The 12985-nt window shown below is 36.0% G+C and overlaps 1 protein-coding gene across 1 annotated transcript in view; it reads left to right on the top strand.

The window, feature by feature from the left end:
* LOC123869193 (E3 ubiquitin-protein ligase RNF19B-like) overlaps window positions 1–12985 on the top strand; it is a 73136-nt gene that overhangs the window by 35766 nt on the left and 24385 nt on the right. Inside the window, exon 2 of the mRNA XM_045911996.1 lies at window positions 4252–4340. Coding sequence (XP_045767952.1) covers window positions 4252–4340 — 89 coding nt within the window. The remainder of the gene's footprint in view (window positions 1–4251; window positions 4341–12985) is intronic.

Here is a 12985-nt window from a genome sequence, read left to right as displayed (position 1 = left end):
AGAATTCAAAAGTGCAGGTAGAGTGAGTACATTTTGGTCATATATTTTTGTACGGCATTTTTACCATCGATAGATCCATGAAAAATAATAAGAAAGCGCGCAGTGCCGTAAAAAAATGGTGCGCCACAAAGTCAGTAAATTTTTTGATTTTCTGACAATTTCCAGAATAAATTTGGTCATTTAATTCTGTACGGCATTAGTTTCATACTGTTTCAGTACAGCCTCTAATCCATTATTCCGCAACGCCGTACAAAAATCATGCGACAAAGGGAAAAATTGAGGGTAGCAACCCCCTCTCTTTCCGTGGTCCGGGGGGTGATTTGAAAAAGTACGGCTTTGGTTTCAAAACATTATCTAGCACTCAAAAGTACTATTAAAAATAATGCCGTCAAAAAATTAGTGTTCATTTGAATGTGTATCAATAATTATCTTAATTTCATGGTATACTTGATTTTTAAAGCTGTAAAATCATTTGACTCTGTACGGCAACTTTTTTTTTAACATGATAGTGTAAAATACTATTGTTATATAGTATTGCCGTTCAAAAGAAACTGTTCTAAAAAAAATTATAGAGAAATACAAAAACTGAAATTTTTCAAATTATTGCAAAAGTTTAAATATTCATAGATTAATAAAATATAGCAATTATCTTCGCTTTTCCCTTGTTTTAAATAGTATTAAGATAAATAAATTAGGAAAAAATTATGCCGTACATTTTAATGCAGACCATATCTTTTAGGCTGATGAAAATGACGCTACCATTTTAAGGGTGTAGTACTTTATGGCCATCTGATACTGTACGGCATTAACATATTTTTGAAGAGAACAATTGATAATATGATAAAATCACTATGCCGTCTAACTGAAGTGAACGGGTGTGTATATAATATCCACATCCCCTACAAACCTTTGGACCAACGAAAATGTACGGCATGTAAAAAAATATTATCTATGCATAAAACACTTTCAAAATAAATTAATTTTATGTTGTTTCAAATCATCCCCCGGACCACGGAAAGAGAGGGGGTTGCTACCCTCAATTTTTTCCCCTTGTCGCATGATTTTTGTACGGCGTTGCGGAATAATGGATTAGAGGCTGTATTGAAACAGTATGAAACTAATGCCGTACAGAATTAAATGACCAAATTTATCCTGGAAATTGTCAGAAAATCAAAAAAACTGACTTTGTGGCGCACCATTTTTTTACGGCACTGCGCGCTTTCTTATTATTTTTCATGGATCTATCGATGGTAAAAATGCCGTACAAAAATATATGACCAAAATGTACTCACTCTACCTGCACTTTTGAATTCTCACCAGCACTCTGTTGGACAGCTTACAAGTGACGGCATAGTGCTGAATCTTATTATTTTATGCTCTTATATCGTCCTGTATACGTCACCTGGTGGTTCATATGACCCATCCATTTTTGAACATGGGCCTGTAGTCTATTAGATAATAGATAGAGTTATGATGTTCCTTTGATAGAGTCTGAATCATCTACACTGGACAGCAAATAAACCGGGCCACCCCGCTACCTTGGAAGTCTGATTCGATTTTCTCAAAAAGTATAAAACTTACAACTATCAAAATTATACCTGCAGAAAGTGCATTTCATAATGAATAAAATGAATGGAAATTCATTGCGATTAATCAATTAATTAAGTGTTTATTAAGGATTTTACAAGGAAGAGTCGTTTTCCAGCCATGTTAATCGTAAGTAATCATGAAATGAAAACAAAAATTAAAGCCAGAAACAAAGATAAAATTAAAAAAAAGTTTTTGGTCAGTATTCAGTATTCCCTCCCCTTGCTCGGATAACTGCCAGCATCCTCGTATTCATCCACCTCACGAGCCTGACGATGAAATCTCGAGGAATTGCCTTCCAATACTCTTCAATTGCAATTTCCAGCTATGGAAGCCTTGTCGGAGCAGTTATCCGGGCTCGAACCCGACTTTTCAGCTCATCCCATAAGTGTTCTATCGGATTTAAGTCGGGGCGTCGAGCTGACCAGTCCATTGTATGAATGCCGACGCCCGATATCCAACTTCTGTTCTGCGAAATCGCCGCCTCAACGCAGTTCAAGTCCAATAAAGTCTGCGTGACGAACACCAAGTGGTCATAAGCCCAGACGCCATCAGAAGGATACTTGTTGAATGGAACCTGACTCCAAAGAGAGCAGCAACAGGCCCAGCATTGACGGTAGCCCACCATGAAGCACGACTTGAATTTACTCGAGAGCATAGGGACTGGACGTTAGGACAGTGGGGTAATGTACTCTTCACTGATGAGACCAGGGTGAGTCTACATTGAAATGATCGACGTCTGAGACCATATCGTTGCCCTGGAGAACATTATTCTCAGTGTTGCATCGAGGAAACTGTTGCTAATGAAGAAGGATCTGTAATGATCTGGGGCGGCATCTCGTTAACCGCATGTACAGCGTTAGTTTTCATCGAACCAGGGGGTCGTACACGTGGATTGATCTCATTGGTACATTACTGAAATCCTCGCACACCATGTGGTATCTTACGCAGGATATATCGCGCAGAATATGCCAGTTTATGCATCATAATGCACGACGTCACGTTATACATGTGGTGACCCAGTATGTATGCGACGTGGGAATTCGTACAATGGACTGGCCAGCTCGAAGCTCGGACTTGAATCCGATAGAACCCTTATGGGATGAGCTGAAAAGTCGGGTTCGAGCCCGAATATCGGCTCCAACAAGGCTTCCAGAGCTGCGAATCGCAATTGAAGAGGAGCGAAATGCAATTCCTTAAGATTTCATCGTCAGGCTCGTGAGGTGGATGAATACGAGGATGCTGGCAGTTATCCGAGCAAGGGGAGGGAATACTGAATACTGACCAAAAACTTTTTTTTAATTTTATCTTTGTTTCTGGCTTTAATTTTTGTTTTCATTTCATGATTACTTACGATTAACATGGCTGGAAAACGACTCTTCCTTGTAAAATCCTTAATAAACACTTAATTAATTGATTAATCGCAATGAATTTCCATTCATTTTATTCATTATGAAATACACTTTCTGCAGGTATAATTTTGATAGTTGTAAGTTTTATACTTTTTGAGAAAATCGAATCAGACTTCCAAGGTAGTGGGTGGCCCGGTTTATTTGCTGTCCAGTGTAGTTTTTGACTAATTTTTTGTTGATTATTAAGTACCTTATATATATATTTTGTATATATTACTTATTATTCTGTTTTCGATTGCGGAAACAACGTATAAAGTTTCTTACAAATGGGACTAAGAGATGTTTACCTACTTTGTAATATTTACATTAATACGTAACAGCAATGTAATTTAGTTTTTTTATTGTCTTAGATTTTTTTCTGTTCGATACTTTGATAAACATATCAAAACTTTTTTTTTAATTCAATATAGTCACACTCTTGACCACAATCACACCTGATGGAAACTGGAAAGTGATGATGTGTCCTAAGGTGAAGATTAAAGAAGTGAAGATGCCTCTTAACTTTTGTTTTAATGATACCCGGATTATAATTGGTAGGATTATATTATTTCGTTTTACAAAGGTATTGATATCTGTTTAATATGCATGATTATGATTTATATGTTACTTAATAGTTAGATACGTCAAGGTTTTTAGTTGAGTTATTAGCCTTGGCTAGAAAAATAAAACAGTTATGAAATTTTATGGCATTTTACTCGATGTTTTTAATGTCTCATGGTTAACCACAATTTTCTTAAGAGTTATTTTAACCGGCTTCTTGGCGCCTTAAGTAATAGTTAACACTCAACCATTATTAGCCTTCGATCAATTTCTATTCTACATTTTAGTATTTGAGCGATGATAGTCTAGTGATTAAGAGATGATTTATGCTAGACCGTGCCGGGCCACACAGATTGGAAAATGTATAAGGTCACGTCACACCGTGCCATGTCTGAGTCTTCCAAACCTCGTCCGTTCCTTCATACAAAATTGCAATCCGTGAATCGTCGGCGCGTCGGACGTGCCTCGAAAGTGGTGGCACGGCTCGGACCGGGCACGGTCTAGCTTAAATCATCCCTATGGCGTCGGGAGTCGATTCCGTGATACACCTTTTACGTGGGGTTGTGTGCGTTTTAAGAAATTAAATATCACTTGTTTTAATTATGAAGAAAAACATGAAAAAAACTACTTGACAATTCTCCATAATGTTATCAGAGGTGTGTATTTAAATGGAACTCAAATGGTTTAATAGGTATTTTTGTGTTTGTTTCAGTATTGGAGCAGGGAGAGCGGGCCGTGAGATTGGGCCCGGAAACGGCGCAGGCGAGGCCGCCAGTGCAATATATCGCTGAGGACGAAGAGGTGAGATAAAAACCGTTTATAAATGAACTAGATGATGCCCGCGACTTCGTCCACGTGGATTTAGGTTTTTTTTAAATCCTTGATTTAAACTCTTTGATTTACCGGGATAAAAAGTTGTTAATGTCAGTTTCTGGGATGCAAGCTACCTTTGTACCTAATTTCATATAAATCAGTAAAAGGGATGGGCCTTTAAGAATCCCGTGGGAACTCTTTGATTTTCCGGGATAAAAAGTAGCCCATGTAGTACCCGGGATATAAGCTAATTCTGTATTAAATTTCATCAAGTTAAACTGTTGGACCGTGAAAAGTTAGCAAACAGACAGACAGACAAATAGGCAGACAGATACTCTTTTGCATCTATAATATTAGTATGGATAATATGATTTCTCTAACTTAAGGTAAACAAGTACTTACTTAGCTTCTCGTTGAAACGCGTAAGAGATGCACTACTCGTATGCATGGCACGTAGGACGTTGTTACCGCAAACTAACATTGAAATCGTGATACGAGTGAAAAACAAACTGCAGAACGTCTAAAGTGTCGGACAAAGCGCTTCGTTTACACGCCGAGAAGTCAGCTAAGGAAACTAGATTATACAACCCTGATTTCCTTTTTATTATAGAAAAACTTGCTTGCGTGTGATAGCTATAAAGGCAGAAAATCATATCACAATCAGTCCAATAGTATTAAATACAAGGAAAAGTTGACTGACTGATCTATCAACCAACGTTCAGCTCAAATTACTGGACGCATCGGGCTGTTTGGTATGCTGATAGCTATTATGACGTAGACATCCGATAAGAAAGGATTTTTGAAAATTCAATCTCTAAAGGGGGAAAAATAGGGGTTTGAAAAATTTGTGTATTCCACGCGGATGAAGTCGCATGGTAAGAAACAGATTTGTACAACCTGTTACGCGTAAGGCATGTAAGGTAATTGGGAACCTCCATTGTTTTGTCATGGGTGCCCTACTTATCTTACATCACTAAGTTCTAAGCTAGAAAATGCTCAAGGCTAACCCAGAGCTTGTAATTTGTATCCTTGGATTCAATGGTGGTTTATATGAAGCAATGTCGTGCATTCAATACTAGCGACTACTTAGCATGTTCTAGACTAAGCTGCCAAGGTCTTCGTAACCAGAAACAGTGTACCTACCTAAATGTAAATTTTTAACCCCCGACCCAAAAAGAGGGGTGTTATAAGTTTGACGTGTGTATCTGTGTATCTGTGTGTCTGTGTATCTGTGTATCTGTCTGTGGCATCGTAGCGCCTAAACGGATGAACCGATTTTAATTTACTTTTTTGTTTGAAAGGTGGCTTGATCGAGAGTGTTCTTAGCTATAATCTAAAAAAATTGGTTCAGCCGTTTAAGAGTAATCAGCTCTTTTCTAGTTTTCTTGTAGAAAAGAAGGTTAGATAACCGTTAGGTTCATAATATTATGTCAATTAACAAATGTCAAGCTGTCAAGATCGACGTTGCCTAGGTACATAATTATTTATTTGAAAATGATGTTTTGGAAAACTCAGGTACTTTGGATCGTAGGCGCGGAAAAGTCCAAGAAAATCGGTTCAGCCGTTTGAAAGTTATCAGGTCTTTTCTAGTTACTGTAACCTTCACTTGTCGGGGGTATTATAAATTTTTAATTTACACTTGTCTTTGTTTCGCATAATACTGTAGTTGTAATCTAGACGTTTTAATATAATATCTACGTACAATATGAGACGTCTCCTAGTATTAATAGGTTACTTTATATTAAGTAAATTTTTTTGGACGTGTTATTCTGATACAATTTAGCCCTTGACTGCAATCTCACCTGGTGGTAAGTGATGATGCATGAACCTGGGGTATGGCAGTAACCCATACTCTTTTGATTGGTGGAGGCACAACTTTACCGGTAAGGTGGTAATTTGCGAAGACCAAAGCCTCCCACCAGAGCAGACCAGAGATTTAGAAATTATAAAATTCCAAACCCGTGCCAGGAATCGAACCCGGGCCATCCTAATAATAATACCACAGCACTCACCGCTGCGCTAGGGAGGTCGTCAAAGTCATATTAAAAATACTTTTCAGAAGGTTTTCTCAAAATCCAACTGATGACACCTACTATAGGGTACCACAGGGTGCCTTTTAAGTACTTTATTTAATTTTAAAGGTCAAAAACTAATGATTCAAAAAAAAAAAACGAAAAATAGAAAATTGATAATTTTAATTTGTTTAATTACTTAATCATTATTTTAGCAGAAAATTCACATTTATCAGACGAAAATGATTATTAATGTTAAATGTGAAGGTAAAATACACAGTCCGTGACATTTGGCTTTTACATTTCACAAAGTAACAATACGTGATGAAATATGTGCCAGTATGGGTACTTTAATAAATTAGTGTAGATACATCCCAGTACCTACCTAAAGTGATAATATTATAGAGGTAAAAATAATATATATATACTTAATAATAAATTGAATTAGTCGGTTCCATCCACTTACCGATACCACTATAATTGTATAAGTGCCAAATTTTTGCTGACTAGATTTATCGAATACCACATTTTATTTGAATGAATAAGTTAAAAAAAAAATCAATTAAACTTTTACACGTAACTGAAGGCAAAATTATACGTTACGGTACCCTAAAATACTTTCGCAAAAACTGCATTCCGGATACGTAGGTACTTATTATGTAGTATTTTTATAATTAAGAGTTTTTGCAATACAAACAAGTAAAAAGAACCGTTTTTGCAATGAAAACCTGATTATTAAGTAAAAATGACGCGCGTACTTTTAGAAGGTGAACAAAATACCTACTTATACCGTTTGTTTTGTTTGTATTAACCATGTGAGTAGGAGGTTACAACACAGCTAGGCCTACAAATATATGAAGTAATTAAGTACGATACATTTGAAAACAATTTAGTTATTTAGGTACATATTTTCTCCTCTCATTCACCAATGTAATCTTTACTAACACCGCCTTTATCAGCCAGAGCAACACAATACGACATCGCAGCATGCCACTGGGATGCATGGGACATTTTAAAAGCAGCTAGAATGGAATAGTATCGTAATATTATAATCCTACACCACGATGTTATTGACACAAATAGTACTCCGCATGCTGCTATAAGCAGCAAAATTAATGTTTTCATTCGTAGCATGCTGCATTATCGCATATTGTTGCTCTGGCATAAAACAGCCTTAATGATACATGCTGTGTTCAACATACGACACCAATTTTTATTGGTGAACTTTTAATACATATTTTATAAAATGTGGGCATATTATTATTATTATAGTATAGTCGTCAGATCAAGTCGATTTGACGATAAAAACCAACCACATTACCAAACGACTACTTTCAAATAACAATAAAAGCTCATGTTTTATGTTTTCCCATCTCAGTTTACCGAGGGGAAAACACAAAGGCTTTCACTTGAAGGTTTCAATAAACCGAACACGTGTACCTACACTACCTAAGTAATATACTGTATGCGGTGGACGCTGAGGCGGAGTTACGGCTAGCGTCTAGACCAGTCCGAACTTGTTCGCCGTCTAGACTCTAGAGCTTTTGTTGTATTTCGTTCTATTAGAAACGGAAACGTGACTAACAACATGTATTACTTGGACGACATTTTCCCGTTCGTACTTTATCGTTTTAACATTGGCATGACATCTATTTAACTGTAAAATGCCACTTTTCAAGAAATACCTATATATGTATTCATAAAGTAAATAAATAGTCAATTGAGTAAATAGTAAGTCAATTTTATTTGAAGTTAAATAGAAGTAAGGACTATTTACAATTAAACTTATTTATGGTTAATGCCATACCACAATGATTTTAATTTTTTAAATCTTACAAGTAATACCACAGGTAATACACCAGAAAACAGCTATTCATGTTTCCTTACTCTCCTGAAAAATCCTTTCAAATGTTACTTACTGTTATTGTTATTTTTATATTACCATCTATAATAATTATTAGTTAACGCTATTATTACATGGGTTTTGTATCAATTAGATAAATGTTTAAATTTTAAAATAATTTTGTAACAGTAATAACTAATAACTGTATTAAGTTAAAGCCTCAATTTTTTTTTTCTGCTGCTAACTTACACTTTTTTCAAATCACAAAAAAAATACATAGAATGCCATATAAATGAGCAAAAAAACTTTAGAAAAAAGATATATTTCAGGATATAGACTATATTTTAGGATACCAGGTAAAAAGGATAGCTAGCTGCTAGTAGGTAATGAAATCAATAATATGCATCGCGTGCTATAGCTAGAAGAACATCACTTTCTATCAGCTATCATCACGACGACGCGGGCGCATGTAAAGCGTTGCGAAAGCTATCACATAATCGAGCCACGGGCCTACCGCGTAATTTACGAGCGAATTATACGTAACCGAACAATAATTAGGCTGAGACCATATCGGGGGCACGATAAATCAGTGTGTACTACGACTTTCTTAGGGCCAGTTGGATATTTTAGTTTCCTTGGTTTAGTTAAAGGATAAGTTGTTTCTTGCTGAAATGCGAAAGAGGCGTAGGTACTTACGAGCTATACCATACCCATATAAAGATGAAGATCTGATGAATATCTTCGGAGATGGAGAACAGAACTCCTCAATGGATAAGAGCAAATTGCTCGCGATCAGTGTAATAGCTTAGTAAACTGTAGGGTTTTAAATGGGCATAGCATATTATAGTATAGTGGGGTCACTAAAAATTGTGAAATAAAAAATTTTCAAAAGAAAAACACATTACATTACACGTGTAGCTAAACAAAAATTATTTTTTACTTTTTAGTGATAGTTTAGTTTTATTTTTCTTATGAAAATTTTTATTTCGTATGGTGCATGTTGCACTACATATAGAGCGGCGCTGTGCAGTGCGTCACGGAATAGAGAATATTTTGACCCAAAGCGAGGCGCGACGCAGCGCCGCGCTGTAATGCGGTCCACTCTTCAGGCTCCCTTAATTCCTTATATGGGCCAATCAGGCTGATCCTCGCAGGGCAAAGCCTTGATTCTCTTATTTCTCTCCTTTGATGTGTACGTATATGTATAATTAAGCCCTGCGGCCTACAATCCTTAATTAATTTTCTGTAATTTTCTGAAGCGTCTCGAAGCTTAAGTACGAGTATAACACGTACGTAACTAATCTTGGTAAAGAGTTGCTTGCGTAACTGCTTGGGTAATCATAAAATTGCAAATATATAAATATTTTACGTGGACAATGATGTTGCAAAAACTATAAGAAGCCAAACAATAGGTTATGGTTGCTAAAAATACATTTTAAAGAATCTAAAATGGACAGCAAGCAATTAGCGATGCATGAACCAGTGATGTTATTGATGCATTAAGTAATTAAAAATAAATTGCGCAGGTATTCAAATAACAATCGAGCAAAAAGTCTCAAACAAACATTTATTTCGGGAGTTACATTTTTGTTTCGTTTTCCTGGAGATCCTTTAGGCCATGGAGACTTAGTGCTAAAAAAATTACGTGACGTTTTCATTTCACTGCGGTTAATAGCCTCATCTGGTGACAGAAAGGCTGGCTAATTTTTTGCGCCAAAAATTAGCCTGGCAGTCCAACGCGGACATGCAGCCAGCATTATTGGGCATGATTTGTACAATAATAAGATAAGGCTAGGCATTAAGTTATATTGTAATGAAAACAAAGATAATGTCGAAACATAATTCTCATGAATGTGCTTTAAAAACTTTGTTGAAAGGTTAAAAGCTACCTATTTAGCAAGCGCGGAGTAACTTTTTGAATTCATAAATGATTATTTTGTCTCATTTATGAGCTATTCAGAATGCTATTTTAGTATGTGGCATACATGGGTGTAATACTTTCATAAGTGCCTACTTGTTTAGACTAGCGTTTTAAAAAAAAAATAGCGAGCAAACGAGCAGGGGGTCACCTGATGTTAAGTGTTTTACTGGAAACTGTTTATTTCATTTCAGTTGATTAATCTACGGACTGAGATGCAATAAAATCGCATTACGAAAATACCTCAAAAAATAACGCATATTTAAGGTATGCGGTTGCGATAAGTAAGGTCACATAAGTAACTATTCCTTGCTTGAATTCGCGTCGCTCTGGTATAATATCGTCACAAAATCAAATAACCAATTTTTGTGAATACTTAATAATAATTTTTTCCATTTTTACGATTCAGCAGAAATAAGTAGTCTTTTCGCTGAATCGTTGCCCATTAGAAAGGCTTTTATAATAATTTCACTTGGCTTTATTTTCGCTAAATCATCGTAGAGCCATAATCAATCATGGATCTTTTGCTCTAATGAACTCGACAACATACTCGTAGCTCTCTCTGACTTTAAAAAAATATGAATTAATATAAAAACTTTTTTAGACTGTTTCATTTTACCATCCCAAACCCCTAGACTTAGAAAACTGAAATTTTGCACAGTGTTTACCTTTATAATGTAGACAAGGAATACGGCCGCATTATTCAAAATTCGTACAGGAATATAAAAGGAACAGCTGTCTGACTGATCTATCAATCCACAGCTCTAACTACGGACGCATTGGGCTGAAATTGGGCATGCACATAGCTGGCGTAAGAAAGAAATCGCTCCCGCTAAGAAAGGATTTTTAAAAATTCAACAACTTAAGGGATAAAATATGGGTTTGAAATTTGTGTAGTTCACGCGGAAAAAGTCGCGGGTATTAGCTAGTATAATATAGTTAAACTGGTACTGTGAGAGTGATAAAACTGCTTAAAACTTAACAATCTTTGTGACTTTACTGGTGAAACTTCTCGTCAAAATAAGCAAAAGTTTTTTAATACTACTTAGTACCGATATCGTCTGACTTTTTTGCGAACATGAACTTTATTTTATGTAACTCAAATATTATTTATCAGTAGTAGGTACTTGTAAGAATTTGAACGTCTAAAAAATCAGCTACACAATTTCCAACGTCGATATTTTAATTTTAATAAGAAATAATAAGGAATTTAAATTCATGGAATTCAGTTGCCGAAACTCGATATTATTAGAAATACAGTGGCGTAATTCAAACTGGGAGAGTTGTTATTAATAAAATCTCTATAGTATAAAACTTTGGCGAAATTCGCGTCTGTCTGTGGATCCGCTTGTAACTTCTTAACTTCTTATAGATCAGGTGGTTGGTATGTGTTTGAAAATTCATATCTGTTTATTAGGAGAGTCTAATTAACCATGCCAACGCATTCTCTAAAATATCTAGGATATAACTAATATGAAAAAGTAGAAGGAAAAAAGCGTTTCTTTGAGATTTCCGAGAAAAGTCCGTTGTAAACGAAGTCGGAGTAAGTTAGCTAGTAGGTACTTAATTAGGTACTTACGCTATTTGAAGGTTTCTTAAAGGGTACTAGTAATATGATCCGTCGTATTGAGTTTTGAGTTTTACTCCTCTCTCATTAAAGGTTTCATGCAAATTGATATCATTCCAACTCGCTCCTAAAATTCCACTTCATTAAACCATCGAACTTTAGAATTAAAATTTATGTTTCAAAGGTAGATCGTATTACTTTGATTACTTCAAAGTTTCTATGATTTTATTATTATTTATATTCGTTAATCAAGAGCCGTGCTCTATTCGGTATAGCTTCTTCTAACCTGGCCATCTACCCTGACCTCTTCCATATAATATGATCCAACTACATGACTTGGCCAACCGATAGCCATTGGGTCCCAACTCCCAAGGTGCTGGAATGGTGAGCTCGCACCGGAAAGCGCAGCGTTGGCCGGTGGACAGATATCATGAAACGAGTCGCAGGGGAGCTGCAGGGTTCAAACGGCGCAAATCCGTGTCTGTCTGGGAGTCCCTCCTCGAGACCTATGTCCAGCAATGGACGTCTATCAGTCGAGGACGGAAACGACGACATAACCTACCCCTTATAATCTATCCTTAGTCTTACCTTTTCATCGAATGAATCTATTTTTCCTTGTATTTTATTAATATACTAGCTGTGCCCGCGACTTCGTTCGCGTGGAATAGTGACTTTTCGCGCTTTATATAGCCACGGACGCTCAGGCGCGAGGCGCCGTGATTCTTTAAATTGACATAACTTTTTTATTTATGAACCGATTGACATGAAATAAACACTAAATCCTAAGTGAAGCTTACTACAATATATTAGTGAAAACCGTATCTAAATCGAATAAGCCGTTTCTGAGATTAGCGTGCACAAACACACAGACAAACAGACAAACAGACAAACAGACAAAAAAAAAATAATTACAATTTCGGGTTCGGCATCGATAATAACAACCCCTACTACTTTTTTTTATATATTCCCATTGTACAGACATCACTTTTCTACAATTTTATTATATGTATAGACTAGGCTTCATATTCGTGTCATACTTCGATCAAATTAACACCTTTCGAAGGTTTGGCATTTCGGCAATGTTGCATCATAGTGGTTAAAGCTAAGTACTTACTAAATACTTACTATTAATTTTAAATACTTTTTCGTGTATTGAAAATAAGTAGGTACTTACTGGTTACTGTCCGCGGCTTCGTTTGCGTAAAATTCGGGTCACGCTTTTCATTGAATCCTACTCAAATGCCCTATAATGAAATATGATGCTTTTAAATGCATCTAATTTAATTATATATT

This window comes from Maniola jurtina, chromosome 10 (assembly GCF_905333055.1).
Source record: "Maniola jurtina chromosome 10, ilManJurt1.1, whole genome shotgun sequence".
In the NCBI taxonomy this organism is placed as follows: domain Eukaryota; kingdom Metazoa; phylum Arthropoda; class Insecta; order Lepidoptera; family Nymphalidae; genus Maniola; species Maniola jurtina.
This window is presented reverse-complemented; position numbering and strand designations above follow the sequence as displayed.